Below are 23,592 nucleotides of genomic sequence, written 5' to 3'. Positions count from 1 at the left end.
ATGGGATGGCAATCGGGTTTGAGGGTGGCTGACCCTGATTAAAAAAAAAACATCAACTTGAGTCTTCAAAATTAAAGCCTGGTCTTTACCACACACATTTGTTAGTTCATGTCATGCCTCAGTCAGAGGAGATTTTGGTCAGAAAAACAATTATGCCAAAGCTACTTAGGCTGGAAGAATTGAATAGAATTGGATAGAACAATTTCTGAAAAGTTTGGACGTCACTGATCCACTGTCAGGCAGATACAGTGTAGGAAATTCATCAACACTGTTACCCTTCCCAGGAGTGGTCATCCAACAAAAATGACTCCAAGAGTAAGACATATGGAATGATAGCATGGAGAGAAAATTGCTGCCTGTTTAAAGTTTCCTAACGACCACCTGGAAGAGCCAGACTACTGAAATAGCATTAAGTGAATGGATAAGGAAAAAATAGATCTTTATAGCTTAAATGAGAAATGTTATGTATGGTAAAAACTGAACACTGCATTCCAGCATAAGAACCCCTGGCTGTGAAACACAGTGGTGGCAGTATCATGGTTTGTGGCTGTTTTGCTGCTATTGAACCAAGACAGCTCGCCATCATTTGATGGAGCAATGAATTTTGAATTGTATCAAGAAATTCTACAGCAGAATGTTAGGGCATCCATCCATGAACTGAACTTCAGCAGAAGGTAGGTCCTACAGGAAAACAACGACCTTAAAAATGCCAGTTAGTCTACAAAGAATGGTTGAAGCAGAGAAAATGTAGCATTTTTTTAATGGTTCATTCAAAATGCAGACCTTAATCCAATTGAAATGCTGTGGCAGGACATAAGACATGGCATTTATACAAGAAAGCCCACTAATATAACAGAGCTGAAGCAGTTCTGTAAGGAGGAATAGGCCAAGATTCCTCCAAGTCACTGTGCAGTTCTGATCAACAGGAACTGTTTAGTGGAAATTGGTGCTGCTCAAGGCGATCACATCAGTTACTGAATGTTCACCTACTTTTGCCAGCAAAGATATTTTATGTTGGATCACTTAGTTCAATAAACAAACAGAAAACTACGACATTGTTAGTTTTATAGGGTTATCTTTATCTATCGTTATGACATTAATGAAAATCTGGTCACATTTTAGGTCACATTTATGTAGAAATTCACATATGGTACAAAAGGAAGTGTGGCAATCGCTCCCGTACTATATGGGGCCACTCTTTTATGTCTGCTGCTTCGAAAACAAAGTAAACTACTTAAGAGGCAGTGGACTAGGCAGCGGGAGGTGATTGAGGTTCTGTTGTGTTTTCATTTTCTTTTGAAATGTGACTGAAACATTCCTGACTCCTGAAACATTCAGCTAAAAGGCATAACGTTAGTGTGGTTTGCTCTGTTTGTTTGTCACATTATCTGTGTTTTTTGTGGTATAATGGTTATGATACAACTCATACCTAAGGAGTTTACCAATTTCAGCTGATATGCTGCCCTCTGCTATTTGTAAAGTATGGCGTCACACCTTTATGAAAATATTTTAGAGCTTTTTTGAATAATTTGACACCTCTTAAGCAATATGTCCCTGTGTGTTTGTAATCAGTTACCAATTTTTGCCTGTGGGTTTGTGCAAGATTAGAGTTCACCTGCCCAAGCCTTTTTTCTATTATGAAAAATGGTTTAAAAAGAAGTATAAAACCCCAACAGGTTACTAAGAGCTTGCCACACAATGAATGTGTTAAACCTGAACAAAAGTTGTATCCTTTGTCTTTTCAATGCATGTAATTGAGATTTTCTTCTTTCATTCTTTGAATTTCAGCAGTATAAATGTGGATGCAGTACTATAATCCAGTCTTATCATTCTGCATGTGCTGCTGTAGTTAAACTGAGCTGGGTCTGATGTCTGAAGCTCATCTGTTGGTTTGTCTGTTCTGCAAACATAAAATTGAGTTATATAGAGCTGGCACCATGTCTTCTGCAGTTTGAGAGTATTAAAGCATTAGTTTGGCAAAAAGTTACAGTAATTTCCTGCTGCTAATATTTAAGCAATGTCACATACTTTTGTGTGTTTTTATACATAAAAGAATGTCCTACAGTGTGAGAAACGACATAAGCGAATACATTTTTTATGATGCTTATTGCTGGGGTATGAATTGCCATTACTTTACGATATTGCAAAACCAAAGAAACACATTTCAGACACCAAATACGTCTTGGCTGATGGATTACATTTAGAGTAAGGTGAAAATAGTGAAAATGAGATTTTTTGCTAAGCTGTCACTTCAAAGCAGAGCACTTGTTTGATAATACAGTGAAAAATAAATGGTAATGTTGGTGTATGTTGTGCATTAAGTTCATCCTGATTGGTCTTGATGGTGTTAGAGTCCCAGTAAGGGTCTTTTTTGCAGTTTCACAGTGACACATTCATGATTTCACATGCAGTAAATCTGCTAGGGTGTGACTTGTAGCTGTCATGACTGTCATAGCAATTCTTTGCTAACCGCACATTTGTGAAAAACAGTGCAGATCTCAGACTAGTTATTCCTTGAAAGAATAACTACTGAAATCTGCACTCATAGCCAAACTGATATGCAATCTCAGGTCTTTGTGCTGCCGCTGTGGTCTGGCGTCCAGAAGGAAACGTCAGGTTTAATCGTGTTCTGCCAGAGTTCCTGTGCGCAGATGCCATGGTGACGGGTTGCCAGGTGAACATTGTTGCTGTGTGTGCGTCAGAGGAAGCGACAGCTATCAGTTTCAGAGCAGAAGTGTGTGTTTGTGTGTGTGTGTGTGTGTGTGTGTGTGTGTGTGTGTGTGTGTGCGCGCGCGCGTGCGTGCGTACATGCTTGCACTGCCTCTCTGTGCTCACCTGGATATGGTCCAGCATTGATTGGCTCACATAAAACATCCTGCGCCGGAAGAGCAGTCGGGCAGCCCAGAAAAAGAGAGAATTTAATGGTAATGTGGTTTATTGTGGAATATTTTTATAGATTTTTTTAGGGATGTAACAATTCACAAAAATCTAAATTTAATTCAGTATAATTTGGTGGTGTCTCAATTGAATTTATTTTTCCATACAGCAAAAGTAAGGAGTGACTGAAAATGTGCCTTATGTTGATGTTTCCACTGTCAGTTTATTAGAGCATTCATCTTCGTAGTCAGTGTTGGGCAGAATACTACGTAGTAATGGCTGAATATTCAGTATGCTGTTCTAAATGTAGTGATGTATTTCATTATAATACATAGGAAGGTAACATTCAGAATACAGTGTGTTTCATGAAAAAATCACTTACTTAAATGAAGTTACAACATTCTCAGTATTTTATCACTGGCTTTGGTTCACTGCAGCTCCCAAAATCCAACCTCTGCCTGTCTCATAAGCTAAGCAAACACTATATCCCAAAAACAAAGTCTTGCAAATTTGACTAGAAAGTGGGTAGATTTGATTTTCAGTTAATGACATGTATGTAATTTGCCACAAAACAGACCTCTCTCTCTTTAGCAGACCTCAGTAACACTGATATTAATAACTATCTCATCACATTGATTTATCAGTCTACTCAGGCTTTAGCAGAGCTCTGTAACACTTCATAACTAATAATAATAATACATGAAACTTGTAGTGGTTTTCAAGAACCCCAAAAACACTTACAATAGTAATAGAACACAGAACACCGCAAGACAAACAGGAAAACACAGAAGCAGATTGCAGAGAAGAAAACAGATCTGATCATCACATTGTTTAATCAGTAAACTCAGGCTTTAGCAGGAACTTAATTGTTTCTAAAGAATCTGGTTTTTATTCTTCTACAGAATATACATTTAGATATTAGTAGTTATAAAGAAGTATTGATGGTTTGATATAATACAGTACTTCTATTGTTACATCTGAGATTTTGTCAGTATTAGTCATGACTGCAGTTAAAAGTATTCTCTTAGTTACCAACCCTGCTCATGTTAAAATTAGCTTCAATTTGGCTCTTTTTTATATTTTGATATGTACTAGTTTGAACTATTTTTAATGAAGGCCCAAGTTAAACAGGATAAAAGATATAAAGGTTTATCATGATAAAATTATAGATATGTAAATTAGAGGTATGCATGGATACTAGAGTCCCTAATCGAGTAGTTCATTGTGTGTTAAGGTTGCATGCCATCTTGGAAATTGGAGAAAATATACAGACCAGCAGCCAATTCTGTGACACGGCAATATTTTGTTTTAACAAGACAGTAAAATGTATTTTGCTCATGTTTGTGACTAAGTTTATATATTATTTTGCACTTTACTACAAAACACAAAGGCCTTAACATTGATAAGACAGGGATAGCATAGCTCTGTCACTATCTAGGCTACCTACTGTAGCTGATGTTGGGAAGTCCTGAAACAATTAAAAGATCAATCTCTGTTCTCAGTGTTAACTTGACAAACTAACATGTTGGCACATGATCCAGTGAGGATAAATACCGCATGTATAAGACACAAGTCCTCATCAGCATCTAGCATTATCTCAATAGCTCATCTGGAGAGGCAGCCTGTGTTACTCATCCAGCATATAAACCTGCTAAATTTTCTGTAGCTGTTTTTGAATAATAAAACATTTTCAAATGTATTTCTTGGTGTTCTGCTAAACTGTTGTTACTGAATCCTTTAGCCTCCTATCACCAGTAGTGTCACCTAAAAAGTGAACCTATGGCCTACATTAATTTCATCCAAAGTTTTCCGTTCCTGAATATCTCTTTATTAACTCTCGCGGATGCTTGAATATTAAATTTAGTCTGAATGTACATCTCTAATGAAAATCAAACATCGTGAACAAAAAATCTAGATCTTAAGCTTATGTTATTCTTGTTGTTGCTGTCAGGACAAAACCTTATTTATCCATTGATTGCCCTTATGTTAGGATTTCAGAATGAAATTGGGAATTCTCCAAAAAATTACAAAAAAATTCCATTATTTTTGATTTAAAGTTAGGAAAATTTTTTCCTCTTACTGTAAAATTGCTGTTTTAAAGATACAAGTTTTTGTTCCCACTAAAATGCCATACAATGTATGCTGTTATTATATTGTAATCTGTTGGGTCTTGTTACTCCATTTAAACACCACTTTTCAAAATGTTTAATCAGAACAGTCTTGGAAACCAAAGTGAACTCTAGAATGTAGCAGGTGATTGGATGTCACCAAAGTGTCCTTAAGGCAGTTAATTTATATTATATTAGAGCAGTGAACTTCTCATTTTCTCATTTTCTGAACTGATTGATCAGCTTTATTTACAAAGTTGAGCTTCAAAGCTTTGTGTTGTCTACCTGACCAATACACAGAGTGTCTTTCCTCTTAATCGGGGGTTTACAACTTTGTGTTCTCTTTGAATGGAACAAAGGTGAGAAACTGGCTCTGGACCTCGGCTGGAAACAGGTGTGCCTCCTCCAGAACGAGGCAGCACTGTGAAAGTTTTTGCTTTGTTCATCTGAGATCAGTTAGAGGTCAAGGAAGCTTTCTTTAATGCTCTGCCAACTGGGTGTTATTTTCCTTCAGCTAGAAAGAAGAACCTGTTCGGTGCTTCTGTGGACACTTTTATGTTGCCTTGTAGTGAGGCCTGAAACTTGTGTGGCAGATGCTGATTTAATGGAGATAAAAATTCAGATAATAATATGCCACCATAATTTAATGTAGTCAAAAATGAAACAGGTTTCAGCATGTTCAGTTAAAGTCCCAGGGAGCACAGAGTAAAATGTTAAAAATATTTGTATGATATTCAAATTAAGAGTCGCATTAAATGTCCAGCCAAGTTTAAATGAAAAACACAGATGGGATTTTCATAAAACGTGTTTTAAAAACCTGCTGATCAGACATTTTTTTTCTTTGTGAGTCTTTTTGACATAATGCATATGTTAAAGCTGCATTATGGAAGACTTGGTATTATTTGCTCTTGGGCTCCCCTACAGTTGCAGAGTGTATTTCACGTTTTAACCACTGTCATAAAAACAAATTGCCTTTGAGCCCCCCTCACAGACAGCTGTACATGTAAATTTGTTGACAAGCTAGAGGATACAGAATCCGACTCCACGTGCACTCACATCGTGCAGGCGTAACCGAAATCGCGAGTGTAATCTGTAGCGTCCGTAAGCCTGTATCACCTGCTTGCACGCGAAGGGATTTGGATTCTACTGGTGAGACAGAATTCAGCACAGCACCTGCAAAGAACATCAGAAGAGAAAGAACCATGATGACAAGGTAGAATAATTTTGCAGGATTTTATTACAGGAGGTTGCAAACTTTCACGGCTTATTTGGTGTGAGATTGACAAAGACTGACCAAACTTTTTGGCGTGAGATGAATTTATTTCTTTGCATGCCAGCCTGAAACAGGACTGATGCTGCAGTCTTTCATAAATAACACTGGCAGAGATGAACCGTCTGCTGTCGGATCTTCATTGTTTTCCCGTTAGCCCTGAGACTCTTGCATCCTTTCTCGCTAACGAGTAAAAGCCAGTCCAAAAACATCTTCAGTCTCTTTGCAGCCTCTGCCATGATGCCCATGCTGGGAATACCGAGCTACTACTACTTGTCAAACTAGCTGAAGGCCAGTGGTTGTTGCTATGTGATGTGGTGCATTATGCAGTCCTTGTGAGAGGTTTCGTACCTGCTCCTCCAAAGTTACATAGCGCTATAGCAGGCATTCTGGGCCTGGAGTGGCAAAGACAGAGACGCCATTCTCCTGACTATGAGTCAGTGTATCATTAAAATGATTTTGAAGCTGTTATTTTAAGGTAAATTGTTACATAATGTTGCTTTAAACTGGCTCTGTATACAGTGTATACTTCCTCTTCCTGTCTTTTTTTTCCTATCTTTCTATTTTCTTTTCCACTTTCACTTTCTCTCTCTTTTCCTCTCTCTCTGTTTTTCTGTCTCCTCTGTTTGAGCATATGTTAGGTAAACAGTGGCTGAGTGTGCGTGAGGCAGCATATTTGGGTAGTGTAGCCTTGGCATGCGCACACACACAGAAAAGATGAGATGCCCAAAGGCTGTTATCATATCTAGGGATGAGCTGAGGATCGGCTTTCAAGTTTACACAACCAGAGAAAATGGTGTCATTGAATTGGAGCTGCTTCAGAATTTATTGCAGCTTCTGGCTATCAACTGAGAAAACCCCATTCTTAAAGAGCCCAAATCAAAATGGTTTAGAAATTTTCCTCACTTTTTGTAGCAAATAAACAAAGTTAAAGTTTGAAAAGTGAAAAATCTTGCCATTCACTCCCTACTCTGCAGTCCACATGTATGGGGGGGATATATGTCTGTGTGTGTGTGTGTGTGTGTGTGTATATATATATATATATAGCATTATGACCTTATTTCTATGCTCATTGTCCATTTTATCAGCTCCACTTACTATATAGGTGCAATTTGTAGTTCTACAGTTACAGACTGTAGTCCATCTGTTTCTCTGCATACTTTGTTAGCCCCCTTTTACCCTGTTCTTCAGTGGTCAGGACCCCCATGGACCCACAAAAAACAATACATTTATAAGTCTGGGCTGTCTGGACTGATTTTTGAATGAGGCCCTATACGAGCTTCATTAGTTTTACCAGTGGAAAACTGGTATCGTAATGTGTGCGTGATTTGGCTTGCAAATTCATACAGGATAAAGTCGATGCAGATGTTTGTCAGCATTATGAGACAGGTTCCACACTTCTGAACAATAATAACATGTTTGTGCAGCTAAAGGGCAAATTAAAAAAAAAAGGTGACACTGCACAAAAGAGGAAACTTTACATCCCATTTTAGTGATCAATGGCAATTCCAGATGATGGTGCATAATCATAGCGTATGGGAAGGAATATACATTGAATTGTTGTGGATTTCAGTAGTGTGTCTGTTCATGAACTTGAGGATTCAGAGATTGGGTCTAAACAAGCTCCATTTTAGCTGCAGCCTTCAGGTCACAAAAAATGGAGGCACTGTTTTGTTTTACCCGGTTTTGTTTTTTGCATTACTGTGATGTTCATTACTGTGATTCAAACAGGACTGCTGTTACTCAGAGAGCTCTGAGTTCAGTAAATTACAGCCCCTATTTGAGCTGGATTAGTTTTACCAGCGGAGGTCCGGTAATGTAATTTGTCAGTGATTTGACTGGCTGATTTAAGGTGGAACGGGAAAATTAGAACAAGAAGCTGGTGAATAGGAAGCCAACTTCAGCCTCGTCCATTTTCTATTACCTGGTTTTGGTACTACATTACTGAGATGTCAGCCCTTTAACTGGGCTCTTCTGTGAGTTTTGTTTAAATCACTTCTGATTTACTGTAATTAAAGACTCTCACCAAACAGCATGACAATAGCCAAATATGCCCTGACCAAGAACACAGATGCAGAAATACAGCTGAAGAAAATCAGAATTGATGGCAATATCTAAACACCGTAGACTAGTAAACTCTTTACTGTTATTAGACACTTTAGGTTTTAAAATGCATCAGTGCATCATGTATTAATCTGTAGGTACTAGTCCAGCTGCATAAGAGGAATGTTTAATAAGAATGTTTAATTATATTTGATGAAATATGCGCTGTTTTAAACTAAAATAAAATTCTTGAACTATTTTTAAATGTAAAATAATAGTAATGTTAGTGATAGTAATAATAACAACAAAATAATAAATATATATATATATATTTTTTTTAATTTTGCTGAAATAATCAAGCCATTTCAGATTTCATGATGGATTTCAAATCAAAATGATTTTTTTATTTGCATCTTCATTAAGCTTATTTTCCCTAGCTGGATCATATCTTTGCTCATATTACACATGATTCATTATATCTTATATCTCTATAAAAAAAAAGTTTGTTCACAATTTTTCATCAAGATGTAGTGACTTTGACCGGCCTCTAAAACATCTGCTTGTTGAACCAGTAATATGTTTCATCTCTGCCCCCCCAGCACCCACCACCCATCATTAACAGAAAACACTCAGCTAGCTCAGAAACACTCCTTGATGTGTTTGTCACAAATATATTATGACATGCAGGGAAAATGCTATATCAGTGGTGTGGAGGTGTCTGATAGGTGGGTGTACTGTGAGGATCCTCACCCCAACATGTGTGCGTCTGTCCACACACTGCGAACACTCACTGTTTCCCCAAATGCTCTGTAACTATATCTGAGCTGAAAGTCTTGCTGAAACAAAAAAAAGGATACAGTTAATAATAATTAGTTATTTTACAGGTTTGCTAAGTTATATTTAATAAGTTAATGGTCTATGTCAATGAGCTGTGTTCTGATTGGCTGCCCTGAATTGTGCTCATTCAAAAATCATTCTGATTTGAAACACTGAATGAATGGGCGGGGCTAAACTGCTGTAGCCTGAGTAGGTGACTATGTTCAACTGTGATGGTTTGTGTGACGGCACAAAAGACTGTGAATTCAAAACTGGCAGTTTTTGAAGCTCTTTTTCCATGTATAGACTGTATGAACTGTGGAGTGAACAAAATGTTTTAAAACTTTAACAGTGTTTACATAGAATACATATAAAACTCTTTGACATAAAAAAGGTCATGAAAATTCAGTTTTTGTTTTATAGGCTCTTTAAATGTGCAGAATTGTGTTCTATGTAGAGGACATGTATTAACGAACAGCAAAACGTCATTTGACCCGAAGCACCCAAACTTTTGCATACAACATATGCATATGTTTCTGCCTCAGCACTGCACTAGCGAGTATAATGACTGACGTTGGCTCTAAGCATTTTAGACGAGTCAGAGTCTACACTTCTGCTTTTATTTTCTTTCTGTATTTCCTGCACCGTCCTTACTTCAACCTTGTGTTTCTGCTATGCATTGTGTTTTTGTTTGTTTGTTGTCCCTTTTTATGGGCTTAACAGGCTCTCTCTGTCTGCTATTCTCTTCTGGGTGCTGCCAGATGGACAAAAGATACACCAACCTGTCCTCATTTGAAACTATACAGAAAATCTTCAGTGTCATGGCGGGATTAGCCGCTAGGCTCTGGGCGCCGGGCCCCTGTCATTACTGCAGCACAGCTGCAGGGGAACTCTTAGCTTTGCATCAGCTGCTAATCTGTTTTGGCTTGTGCTCTTTGAAACGGGTGCCGGTGGGAAGAGCGCTATCCTTCGCTCCATTAACGTCCATCTCCACTAACAAATTACACACTGGAGTCTGTCCCACTCTGACTGGACCCTGCTCTTCAGGCTGATCCAAGACCAGTCTCTTCTAGATAACTGTTATTAGATGAATGATAAATGTGGCCTGAGATCAGCATAGAATGGATTGTGTTCTCTCAAAGCAGATCAGCCAGCAATCAAATGTGCACTGTTTTCTCCTTAGTCCCAATGTAGTCTTTAGTTTTGCACCAGAGCTACAAGGTTTATTAGGCTATTAATTCACCCACCAATTAGTAAAGTCAAACACCCCAGCTGTGTGGAGTTGTTAAGTAAGATTTGCTATTGTGGTTTCTTACACTGTGTGACTGTTATCTAAATCACTGAGTATCAAAAGGCCCAACTCGCACTTTCACTTAAGACATTTGTGTGGTTTTATGTGCCGAAAATAGTCATAGTTAATTGTGACGTGACCATTTTTCCACTTCTCTTCATCCCTTAGAAATAAACAGAACTGTTTGTGTTTCTGTGCCTTTAAGACTGATATATGTAAATGAGCCATGTACCCCTAACACTTCACCCTACCCCTCTATCTCAACAAAAATCAGGACACCCTAACCCTAGACGTGAACATGCAAAACGGAGGGCTAAGGGCTAAGTGATAGGGCCAAGGGGTGAAATGGGATTGGGCCTAAGTCTCTGTTAATTCTTAGTTACATTAGCCTTGTATTTCCAATTCAAAACGAAAGAAGCAAACTAAAGACACCAAACACATCTTGGCTAATTTGCTGAAAGGGTTTTTGGCCGATCCATTGCTTCAAGTCTTCTCTTAACTCTGTTATTCCACAGGAGGGATTTTTATAATCTCCTGAGAGTCGTAAAGTGAGTGTGTGATTTCAGGGCACAGTGCGGCTGTTCACACTTCGCATCAACATGCCTTTTCAGTGTTTCAGTGATCGTATGACTTTTGCATTTTTACATTATGATCTGATTATGATCTGATCACTCAGTCCACTTTTGGAGGTGGTACAGATCTTGCCCACGTTCAACAAAAGTATAAATGGAATGCGTTTTCTGTATCTACACACAGTTATGTAAGTCTTAAATTCTCTCTCGTCTCCAAAAAGTCCTTTGGACAGTGGTTGTGCTGACAACTGTAGACATCACAGCAATGCCTTGTCCTCTGCTGCATCCATTTTAAACACTTGTTTCTGATACTTGACAGTGTAGAAGACACTGCATAACTTTTAAAGTGCTAAGAGATTTCAAAAATGGAGAGACTCAAATTTTTAACACTAGTCTTTTACAGAATTTCCTGTCTTTTTGTCATGAGGGTGCGCACACTAGATAGTAAGGCAAAAAGAGAGTGTAATGATGAGTTTTGGCTATGAAGCTCACTCAAAACCTCAAATATCACTGTTATCATGAGATACAAACAAAGCTCAAATGCACAGGAAGGCTTAGAAGAACTGATTGTGGTTAATAAAACGGAGATGTCACAGCAAAAGCCTGAGAAATATTTTTACTACAACCTCTTTCAAAACGTACCATACTGAAAATCTCTCACTGCAGAAATTGTGAATGCTTTAAACCGTTAAAATCAGATGTTTCAAAATATTAGAGGGTCTTCGATCAATTCAGAGAGGCAGTGGAATGCTAAAGATTCCTAAAGACTCGTTTCCCATCTAACACTACCAGATCACCTGCTCCGTCAACTGCTTCCAACCTGGATAATCGCTTCAGATTGTGGACATTTGTTGGAAGGGGCAAATCGGAGTTACGTTTGGGCTAAAAGTCATTTAGTGTAGACCCAGCTTAACAGAGAAACCATGTTTTCGATTGGTTACCAGAGTAATGAAGATCTGATGTGAGATTCTTGCAGGGACAGCCTACTTCGTAATTTAGTCCACGATTAGTACCTAATAAATTGGCATCTCTGTGCTACAATAATGTCTGTCTGCGACGCACCCTTGTCACTCAGTGTAGTGTCTTATTATGTATGATGTTGCTACTATGAAACCCGAGTGCCTTAACATGCCTTAAATATGACTGACAAGTCTGAGAGAGCGTAGCTAGGCTAACTATTATAGCTGAAGTTGGAAAGGATATTGCCCTTTTCTCAGCATTACCTCAATAAGCCAACATCATCCTCAGAGTAGAAAATAACTTATCCTTGTGAATGTCTCTCTTCCAATGAAACAGTTAGCTGTAGCATTAGCTTATCTACACACAGATGCTTCTTCAAGGGTTCTTTAATAAAGAAAATAGTTCTGTATAGAACCATGAACACTTAAAGAACCATTTGCGTGATTAAAAGGTTTTTGCATTTGAAAGCGTTCTTCACATTGATGGAAAATGTGTTGTAGATTAACCTTTTTGAAAAGTAGTCTATATAGCACCAAAAAGGGTTCTTCTATCGTAAAAGGCTTGATATCGTAACAATAGAAGAACGCTTTTTGGTGCTATATAGAACCATCTATAGCACATTCTCCATAAATCTGAAGAACGGTTTCATGAGGCAAAGAACCCTTTAATCATGCAAAAGGTTCTTTAACTGTTCATGGTTCTACATAGAACCATTTTCTTTACTAAAGAACCCTTGAACCATCTGTTTTTAAGGACAGTACTGATTTATCCCACACATTTATAGAAATCACTGTGCTGCTGAATTTGGTTAGTTAGTAAAAATAAGTGTACAGCCCTGTTGGTGCATTATTTTGATATTGAGATATAAATAAGTTTTTAGTGGTCGTCATTCAGAACGTAAACAGCATGTGAAGAAATGAATCCAGTGGTCTTTTTTGGTTCCATGTACACAAGGTACATTCTTTCCAAATGGTAATGTTTTCCTCTCCAGCCTCACTAAACACAGCTTTTTGGCTGTACTTGTATACAAGCAAGCATCAACTTTTTATGCAAGAGTTGTTACATGCACACAGTGAGTGTGCAAACTTCAATACTTGTGACTGTAATCTTAATGCTTTTTTTAATTTTATAAAATTGCAATTTTGGTGAAAAGTGTAAATGAACTCAGGCCAGAGTAAATCCAGATATGATCCGGGCATGAATCAAAAGCTCAATCAGACATTTTTTAAACCCGCGTTACCTTTGTATTGAATAAATAGTGCCTTTTTCTTTCACAAAGACCAATTGCATTTGAAAAGAAAGTCAATGCTGGTCATCACCGCCACTATCATAGGAAAGAAAAAGAAAAATGAAGGCCGCCTGCATGCAGATATAAATCTGTCTTTCACAGAAGGGGAAAGGCTGGGAAGGAAAACAAAGAGGAAGGTCTTTTTAAGCATCATTTTGGGCCTCCATGGGGCTTTTAAACACGACAGGCTGAAGCATTGCGCCCTGCAGCATTCTCACATGCAGCGTGTCTGTGCCTGTGCTCTGTTTGAGGTCGACCTTGAAGCAAAGCCTATAAACTGCTGCTCTCATTGATGGAGACAGATTGCAAAATTATGACTTTCCGCTAAGCATGGCTTTACCATTTGAATGGGCCAGCTAGACACTGCAGGCCTTTCCTGTTGACTTTAGTGTTGCCAAACATGTCGTATTAACTTTGAGTGTTGAAATAAATCATTTTGAAATGTCAGATGTTATCTGTTGTTGTACTGTAGTTCATTTTTTGTTGTATAGAACAAAACTGCCACATTATTCTTTCTGACAAAGAAGCCTAAGACCTTTAAGTTTTTTTTGTTTTGTTTTGTTTTTCCTGTTTTATTGTTTACATGTTGATCTTTTTAAGGGCTTCCTGTTTCATCATGCCTCTTTCCCTCATCCATTCTTTTTCAGAGAAAGCTAAGAGGGACAGTCCACTTCCTGCGAGCAGTGATGAGCAGAAAGAAAAGAGACCAGCTGTGGAGCCACTTGAGCAGGACAGACCCTCAAAGAAAGGTCAGCAGGTTCAGAGAGGTGATGAGTAATGCTGTAGTCATGAAAAAAGGAAATACATGCTGTGTCACGGTAAAGCCAGAATTAACCTATTTCATCAGCATGACTAAATATTCCAAGACCGCAGGTCAGCCGCTTGTTTTCCTAGAATAGAAGATTATGGAAAACATTTGAACCCAATGAAGAGGCCGTATTAATACCACTGGCAGCCAGCCCGGAAGGAGAAGCCCAAAACCTATTGACATATGTGTGTCAGGTCATTGTTGATGCTTATACAGTTATATCTTTTGTCTGGTCATCTCTGGAATTAGTCCTCCGGCCTCTAGACTGTCTGTAAAGTCCCCTTACCCTCTTTTTCAGTTGTGCAAAAAAGCCAAGAGCTATGAAATGGAATACAGCCCACATTTACTTGTTTTGTTGAGCAGATTGTTGGTGTAAGATAGGGCCAGCGTTTGAAGTTCCTTCGTGTAGTTGGCATAGAGCTGTGTCCTCTTGCACGTAGTGCACTCCACTCTCTGTGGAGAGCATGCTGGCACCACCTGTGTAAATGTGAAGGAGCGATAACATATACTGTTTACAGAGGCACGTGTGTGTGTGTGTGTGTGTGTGTGTCTGTGTAACAACACGCTACAGTGTATCTGCAGTTCATATTGTGGTTTGACTTTACAGTCACTAGTGCTGCTGTACCAACTACAGCAAGGGTCAGCAACATGCGGCTCTTTTACAGCCCTGCTGCGGCTCCACAGCAGCATTAGATTTTTAGGTAAAAATAAAATAATCCTCCTTTTCAGTTAAATAAAGCTCTACTGATCGTTCCAACACAATAAATGGTCTTAAACACTGAAATTAATATACAACTGCTAATTTGGTGCGCAGACTGCTGGTCAGCATAGCAACACAGACAACAATTTTCCCTAGCTAGTAGCTAAAGGACAAGAGAAAGGTTTAAGACAAACATCGATAATTTGGAGATAAATGGACTTATTTGCGTTTAAAACCACTCAGCTGGTTTCCTGATACGTTTAATCTGCAGCAAGAAACTGTCAAACACAAAAAAGGGACTAGAAGTCTAGCTTCTCGTTCGCCAGCTTTTTGTTCACATTTTCTCGTTCCACCTTAAATGCTGCAGCAGTTACATTTTGGCATCTCAGGCACCATTTAAGGTGGAACGGGAACATTCGACCAAGATGCTGGCGAACGAGAAGCTGACTTCAGCCTCGTAAAAAGTCGAATGTCGAGAGACATTTTACAAGAAACTGTTCCACTTTTGCGGAAAAGTTTCCTGCCGGAGATGCGAGAAAAGCAGCTATAAGTTAGCTGACCTAAAGCTTAACAAGCAAAGTAAGTATGTGTTATTGTTTATATTATATTTTTTAGCCTATACTAGGACTTCAGCACATACTGAGCTATATTTACAGCCCAGGTTGTAAAATGGACATAAAATGTTGTGTCTCCCAAGGTGGTTTTATTTTTGTCAAAATGACAAAACAGCTCTTCTTAACATTTAGGGTTGGGATCAACCAAATTTGGGATCAACAAAAATTGTAACTTTGCACCACTGCTGTAACACCTTTAGAGGGCAGTGGTGAGTGATGTTTGTTGGGAGGACTGATAGCTAAGAGGTAAGATATTAAGGTGCACTGTTGGAACCTGCCAAGATCAGATTCAGTAGATTTTTGCTCCAAACACACAATCTGCAGTCGGCCAATTTATTATCTTCATTTGGCTAATCTGTGTAATGTTGCTGCTACAGCGGTTTCATGTCGTTGTAGTATAATCATGTATGACTTGTGCTAAATCACCAGTCGCCTCTTACTTTTGATGTAGCACTTTATTTGGTTAATATTATGTAAAGTACTGATTTTTCTTTTACAAATGTAAAATGCTAGTTTGGCTTATAAAAGAGCAAATATTATTACTTATATTGCAACTTTGGCCAACAGAGAGTACTAGAAAGTTATTCTTCCTCCTTCAGTGTGAACTCTAAGTTGTAATTAACAGTTTTTTTGGCAGTTTATTGTCAGCTAAAGGTTCATGATTGCAAAATATCTGCTCTCTTCCCAGAGGTTGAAGGGTCAGGAGGTAGGAATTTGTTTGCACGGATTCTGAAAGTAGCGCAGCGCTACCTAGCAGATGCAGCTAAGCAGAACACAGCGGCCAAGGTAAGACCCTCAGTTTTCTCTTATAATATTCAGTGTTTTCAGGAATTCATTATGCAGGTTTTTTGGAATTGCTGTTTATTTACCATTACTTCATCCCAAACCTGCTCACAAAGTATTGTTGGTCATTAGTAAAGAATGTAACTAGTAGAACAGGCCTGTGTTGCTGATTGAATTAAATCTGTTTCTAACTTACAAACTAATTTTACAGTGTAAAACACAGTCATATTCAAAAGGTCAGATGCCTCTGGTCAAAAGACAGGTTCTGTAAATTTCCAAAGTGAAAATAAGTTTACACATTCTGTAGAAAACACTTTTCTGCATATTTTAATACATAATTACTGATTATTTGCTGTATTTAACCAATAGAGGGAAAAAATAAAACATTGACCTGTGCAAATGTTACGGCACATTTTATATTTTATGTCCTCTAGTTGGTCAAACTAAAACAAATAGAAATTGTGCACTAAAAGTTTCAGGAAGTGCCATATTTAAGTGTGTTCCCTGTAGAGGATGTGTTAGCTTGTTCTCAAAAACAATCAACACAACATGTAACTTGACTGGGGGTGTTCAAACCTTTTCATATGACTGTATTAGGCTGTGTAATGTATGTCAACTGAGACAGCAAAAATCTGAAATTAGACTGCTGTCATGTCTCTATCTCCTAGGCCAAGGCTTCACCTCCTGCCAAAAGCAGCCCAGCTGTGTCCCGTCAACCTAAGAAGAGAACCTCAGTCTCCTTCACGCAGGCGCAGGTACTGCTCCAGTTATGTTGTGTAACAGAAGCTGAGGTATTACTTCCTCATTACAAACATTCTAGACCAGGATTTTACATTATGTAACCTCAAAAAATTGTGTTGTCGTATGTTAGAATGGGTGGCAGGGTGTTTAATACAATAAATTTGTCATGTAGACCTTCAGTAATTTGTCTGAGCCTGAGAGGAAGCACTGAAACGTTTGAATAAGATATTTTCAAGCTCTTATTCAGGGAGAGGGTGTATCTGTGATGTATCAGTATAAAGTAGACAAACTAATGCAGTCTTTCCTGAAAAACAAAGGCCTTTTGAGCTGCAGGAGTATGTGGATATTATTACCGTCTGGGCTATAGTTGCTTTTCATTCAACTGAAATGGGTCACTTTGTAACTCCAGGGGGCTGTTTTGGCAGTGCTGTACTGGAGCTGAGAATACACAGCAGTTTTCACACTGCCTTTCAGAATGAAGTAGTGGTCTCGCTTATCTATGTCCCAACTGGAGACATTATTAAAATTAGAAGGGCCCAGATTCTGCATGTTTCTTGTAGGCCTTAGGGATGCATAGAAATAATCAAAGTGGCGCTTTGTTTTCAGCCAAAAGAGAAAAAAGGCCATAACATTTTTATAACATTATTAAAAAAAAACAATCATCAAAACATTTGAATGACAATGAAAACGAGTGGTTAAAAGTGCTGTATCTATCTCCTGTGCCAGTCAGAACAGATGCATTCAAACAGTTTGAGCTGCAGCAGATAAACGGTGGAAAAACATTTCACTCATTTGAGTGCTTCTATGAGGGCATTGGACAAGCAAAGTTTAATCTCTTTTTCTCTATATATGCTGTGTCAGTAGTCAGTATGACACTCAAGAACTTATCATACATCATCCTGAATGACACAGAATAACTGAAAACAACAGAAGCAAAAAGAAAAGTATAACAAATGTCAGAATTCATGCCTTGTCACATTTCTGTTGTCGGGACTTTGAATTTCATCCACATTTTGTAGCCTACATACTGTAATGATTCAGTACATTTAGAAATTGTTTTTTTTTATCATCAACTCAGTTTTATCCTGTTGAAAGCCATTTTTTCCATAATGAAATAAAATATTTTCTTTATTGCCTTGATAGTTTTTTTGTTCAGTATATCTACTCTACAGCTTAAATAAAACAGCAAATTAAAAGAATATATTTTTTCAGTTTTTGTTTTTAGCCAGGAGATTTCATTCCCCCAGAGGTTACTTGCAGTGTTTGTGTGGGTTTTTTTTAATAAAAAATTGTAGCAGATACAGAAGCTCAAGTCGCATATTGACTGACTTGCAGCTCAACTCAGACTCGCACTTAACTGACTCGCAACTTGACTGACGAGTTTTGAAATTGAATCATTAACAAAACGAATTAAATTAAATTAGAAACCTTAATGCAGTAAATGAATAAAAACTTATGTTTCCAACCTTATGTGTGCGACTTTACCTGTCAGTTTTGCTGCGGTCAGCTAGTTATATAGCTAGCTAAACTACAGACTAACCAAGTTGTTTTGCCTCTTTCCTTTTCAACAGTACATTTACTATGTGTAGTGCTTTAGTTTCATTCTTCAGACTGAAGATTTTTTTTTTTTTCGAATTAAAGGCTTGTTATTTAAAGCCATGCTGAACCCGACAGTTGTTTACGAGGGGTTTACTTTTGTACAATACAACACCTACAGCTTATAACAAGATAAAACTCTATTGACATCACAGCCATGTTAAATTCAAAGTGGGCTGTTTGAAGCTTAATATCCATAAATAGGCTGTACATGGTTTTGGAGTGAGTGGTACATTTTGAAACCTTAACAGTGTTAAGCTTTCAAAGGAAACGAGGACTATTTTCCATGATATGGAACATTTAGTGTCTTTGACATCTGTAGCCTGTATAGTGGGACTGAATGATGTTTGTTTTTGTTTTTTCAGAGGAGGAGGAGCCAAAACAGGCAGTCGCAGAATGCAGCTGTGGGCATTGACGAAAATAGACCATTCCCCCGTCAGGATACTGATGGAGGCACAGCTGAGGACAGGTGAGAGAGTGACACAGAGAGAGAGAGCAGCAGAGATGAACAAGAACGTTAGAACAAATTACTAATACCCCTTTGTACATTTTAAAGGGACACTTCTGTTAATGAAGATATTTTTGGTAATGACTGCAGCACCTGTGCAGCAGCGTCATAATCATTAATATCTGTACATTGCCGCAAGCATCACAACAGAACAAACTCCTTCACACTAATTGGGCTGTAGTGCACTTTACATCTGTTGGCCATTAATCAAGTTTGTTTTTGATGTTCATTCAGTGTGAGTCATTATGATTTATGGAATTCGAAGTGCCTGCAGCAGCCACACATGCGAGTCAGACTCTGGGAACTTGCTTCAGATCTCGAAGCGGAATACCCGTCCGCAATGCTGAACAGTGGCTTTGTGCTGGAAAATCGAGTTTGCGAAGAGCAAACGTCACCTGTTTTAAGCGTTTTTCACGCAGCACTCAAGATGTTTCATAACAGAACACACCTTTAGAAATAGGATCACCCACAGGTTAATGATGTGCCTCCTAAGTGTTTTTTTGTAGCTGTGTTGGGTGGTGTCAGTGTTCTCATGCGTTGATATGGTTTTACGTCTGTACCCTGCAATATGCTGTATTACATGAAAATAACATTTGAAGCAAGTATACAACTGAAAAGAGGCTGAACGAAAGCATGGCATAGTTTCACAGCAATCAGAGCAGGGCATTTTGAGTGTGTTCTTGCCATTAAAGAATATTGAAGAGGTCTAACGAAGTAAACGTTACATGTATAGCATAGCGTGGATTTGGAAACTGTCACACTTTGGGTGAACAACAGGTGAAGTGGGATAAAACTGCTCTTTCAGTGACTGGGGCCAATCAAATGTAGCTATCATGAATAATTACCACAAGGGCACATATTATTCAGCATTATGTTAACTGGTGCACCTTTAGAGGGCAGTGATGAGTTATTTTTGTTTATTTGATGCTTATTAACACCTTCAAAGGGCAATGGTGAGTAATGAGTTTGTTTTTCTGAACTCGAGATGTGCCTTTTATTAGTACCAACAGCTAGAATGCAAGATACACTATTTGGCCAAGTGTATGTGGACACCCCTCCTAATTATTGAGGTCAGATATTTCAGCCACACTCACTGCTAACAGGTGTATTAAATCCAGCCATGCAGTCTTCATAGACAAACACTGACAGAAGAATGGAGGAGGGCAACTCCATATTAATGCCCATGGTTTTGGGATGGGGTGTCCAACAAACTCATATAGGTGTGATGCTCAGGTGTCCATATACTTTTGGCCATATGCTTTAGCTGTTCAGCTCATTTAGCTTCTTTGGCCTTGTGCTTTATTAGTTGCAGCCGCCAAACAAAACCAACCTATTAAATTCTTAATCACAATTATTTATATGGCAAACTAAAATTTGATGATTGTGACAGGCCAAACATGCGGATGTATAAGGAGACATCAAGCAAACATGTCGTTGGTTTTTTTTGGTTGTTTTTTAGAAAAATTACTTATAAAATGTAAAAATGAACAACTGCTTCTAGTTCATAAAACTGCTGAAAGGATTATATAAAATTATAGTTAATTTTAACAAATTGGTTTAAAAGTACTGTTTTTTTGGTTTTGGTTTAAAAGTCCACATTTGCTGAATTGCTTTGTATTGAATCACTTGTTAAAGTTAATGAATTAATTACTAAACAAATAAAAAATAGTAAAATAAGAAACAAATAGGAACAAATAGGAACAAATTTCAAATCCAGTTTTCAGTAGAAATTTCATCGAATTCAAGGGTGTAAAAGCACCTTTGTTATTTGCTCTGCAGTTCTGCTCTGGTAACTATGAAAAAGACTTTTTTGTCTTTAAAATCATTCCTGTTAGTTTTGCTGTTTCCAGGTAACTTCTTTGTAAGGAACGATGCCTTGAATGACGGTCATTAAAATGCTCAGTGAATACTTGTTGGATTGGGATCAGATTGCTTCTATTCACCTCTCTGAGGTAGCAGGAATCAGTAAAGGGAACTGGCCGCATACCTGTCATTCTCCACCAGTCCCATATTAGTGCCAAGTGGCTGAAATCATCCCAGCAGGCCTGGGGTCACCGGCGGTCAGCATGTGGATTATCCTCATTAGACAAGATGAGGAAATGACTTGGCTGAGTGCAAGAGCAGCGTGTTTAGGTTTTCATCGCTGAGGGTCAGTCCTGAGCTGCCTGAGGGTCTGCAGATTTTACCCATTACCCACTGAGCAAACACTGATGAGGGTCTGTTTGGTGCTAACAAAAGTTTTCAGCAGGGATCAAGTGGCATTAAGACTGAAACACAGCTACTGTTGAGGAAAGTTGGTGTGTATTGTTTTTCTCTGGAGGGATTTGGGTGTTTCTCAGAATTAGAGGGATCACTATCCGACTATATTAGTAATCAATTTAACTACTAGTTACTTTTGGTGATTGAGTAATCAGTTTTTTTTAAAAAGGCCCAAAAATAAAAATGGACTGTACAATAAGAAACCATTCATACACTTTTAAAGATTCTAAAATACTTGGATATTGGAAAATTTCCAAATATTGGAAAAATTAGGACTGGGTATCAAATTCAGTACTTTTATGGTATCAGCTGAATTTAATACTACAAAGTTTCAAAAAAATGTTCAGTGCAAAATTTCAGTACCTGAAGTATCAGTGAGCCAATAAGCATGCATCTTCCAAAATCTGGACTGCTAACTGGCTGTCTAAATTACAGTTATTCATGTCTCAGTCATAAATTCTGTGCCCTATTGATTACACTGCAGTCTGTTGCGATGTATGACTTTTGATTCAGTATTTTTTGTATTAGTAGGTTACAAAGCAAGTATGGTTCAGGAGTGGGTATCATATTTCAGGTATTTGTTTTGGTATCCAGATCAAAAATCTTTTACCCACTAAAACATAAACAAGAAGGCTATTAAAAAGAGGCCTTTCATTAAAAATATTGGAATGCATGTTAATGTATGTGTCTATTAGACTCTATTTCTTATTGTAACAGAGCAGTAGGAGAATTTAAAATATAGACTGTCAGCATGATCACTGACAAATAATCAATCCAATTTCATTAATGATAATAATAATAATAATACTTATTATCATTTATTATTATTATTATTATTATTATCAGGGTTGTTGGGGAGGGTTGTTTTGTCTCAGCCTCATTAACTTGTTTGTGTTATTTGCGCTAGACATTTCAGAGTTTTATGGAGTATAAAAGACTTTAATGAGGAACATTTGCAAATGACATTTTTAAAATGTTCCCTTTATTTTTCTTAAATTTTCTTAAATTGAACAAACAGGAAAACACTGATGTTGAACCTATTAGACTATAATGAAACATTTTAAACATGTAACGCTATATCTGTGTGTTTGTTAGTTTAAGAGAGGAGGAAGCTGCAGTTAATGTGGGATGATGAATCATTAAGCCACGGATAGCTATGCACGTTACAGTGATTTCACCTCGAGTAAGGGTGTTATTAAACCCTAAAACCCCTTTAGCTGTGGTAAAATCACTGTAATGCATGGCCTCATATTGCCTATTGCTGTTATATAACGGTGGACAACATAAAATATGATTTAAATACACAATTTCTTAACAAATAATTTCTTATTAATAATAATCGACATACATAATGATTCCAACAAGAAATGTAGTTTCTTTAGAGTGTTGGATTGTTGCCAAATGTAGACTCCTGAAACAGAACGAGAATGTGCAGTTGTCCATCACTGCATGTTGCAGTTGTTTTATTAACTTAGTCATGTAATAAACACATCATAATGTAGCACTGTTTAATGAAAAAACCTTCGCATTATACGTACATTTGATCACCAAATTATCACAGCGATGGCAGTGCTAATTTCTGTTAGCGCCTCTATGAGATTTCCAGTCTTATTTAGCACAAAGCTAGCGGTGTTATACATCCCTCTTCACACAGTGGGGCTGAGTTTCGAATGGCCATGCTGAAAACACAGTGCACTATTTACATAGAAATTCTTGCGTAACACACTGTTTAGGGAATCACAAGCCATAGTAGTCTTACACCTTGTATTTTTAGGCTGAGTTATGTACTTTAATTTAAAGCCTGTGTTATTAATAGAAAAGTTGTTTAGCCTGTTAACTATCAGATTTGCCTAGTTCTAGTTTCAGTTTAAACACAACTGGGTTCTAACTTCATTAGTGCACTTGCTGTGTGGCCCATGCGAGCAGCATTACAGTCAAATATTATTCCATTAGCAGCACAGGGAGTGTTTATAACTTGGTGCAGTAGTACAGTGTTCAATTGTTGTTAGGTGGTCATAGAAGTGTGTATATTGAGTATTTTATAAAGGACCCAAACACGGCTCAGATTTTAGGACTGGAACCATCCATTGTTAGAGTCACATTGTTGTGGACAGTTAAAGTTTATCTTACTTGAGTGGGTTCATGTCTCCATACATTATTTTGTGTGTTACAGCCCACCCCATTCTCATCAGTGATGGAGTTCCTAGATTTTTTTAGCATGTATAATTGAAACTAGCATACATGTTACACATCATATTAAACTAGATTAGAGAAACTGTCAATTTACACTGTATCGGTCAGAAAATTTAACTTCCATTAATAACCGAGCGGAAATCCAGATGTGAAATTTCACCTTCT

The 23,592-nt window shown here is 37.8% G+C and overlaps 1 protein-coding gene across 1 annotated transcript in view; it reads left to right on the top strand.

Moving 5' to 3' along the window:
* Window positions 1-23,592, top strand: part of si:ch211-266k8.4 (carabin) — an 81,735-nt gene that overhangs the window by 39,414 nt on the left and 18,729 nt on the right. The window contains exons 11-14 of the mRNA XM_036567934.1: window positions 13,873-13,974; window positions 16,036-16,133; window positions 16,799-16,885; window positions 18,833-18,936. Coding sequence (XP_036423827.1) covers window positions 13,873-13,974; window positions 16,036-16,133; window positions 16,799-16,885; window positions 18,833-18,936 — 391 coding nt within the window. The remainder of the gene's footprint in view (window positions 1-13,872; window positions 13,975-16,035; window positions 16,134-16,798; window positions 16,886-18,832; window positions 18,937-23,592) is intronic.

Source organism: Colossoma macropomum, unplaced genomic scaffold, assembly GCF_904425465.1.
Source record: "Colossoma macropomum unplaced genomic scaffold, Colossoma_macropomum, whole genome shotgun sequence".
Lineage (NCBI taxonomy): Eukaryota > Metazoa > Chordata > Actinopteri > Characiformes > Serrasalmidae > Colossoma > Colossoma macropomum.
Note: the sequence above shows the minus strand (reverse complement) of the source record. Positions and strands in the feature narration are given on the sequence as shown.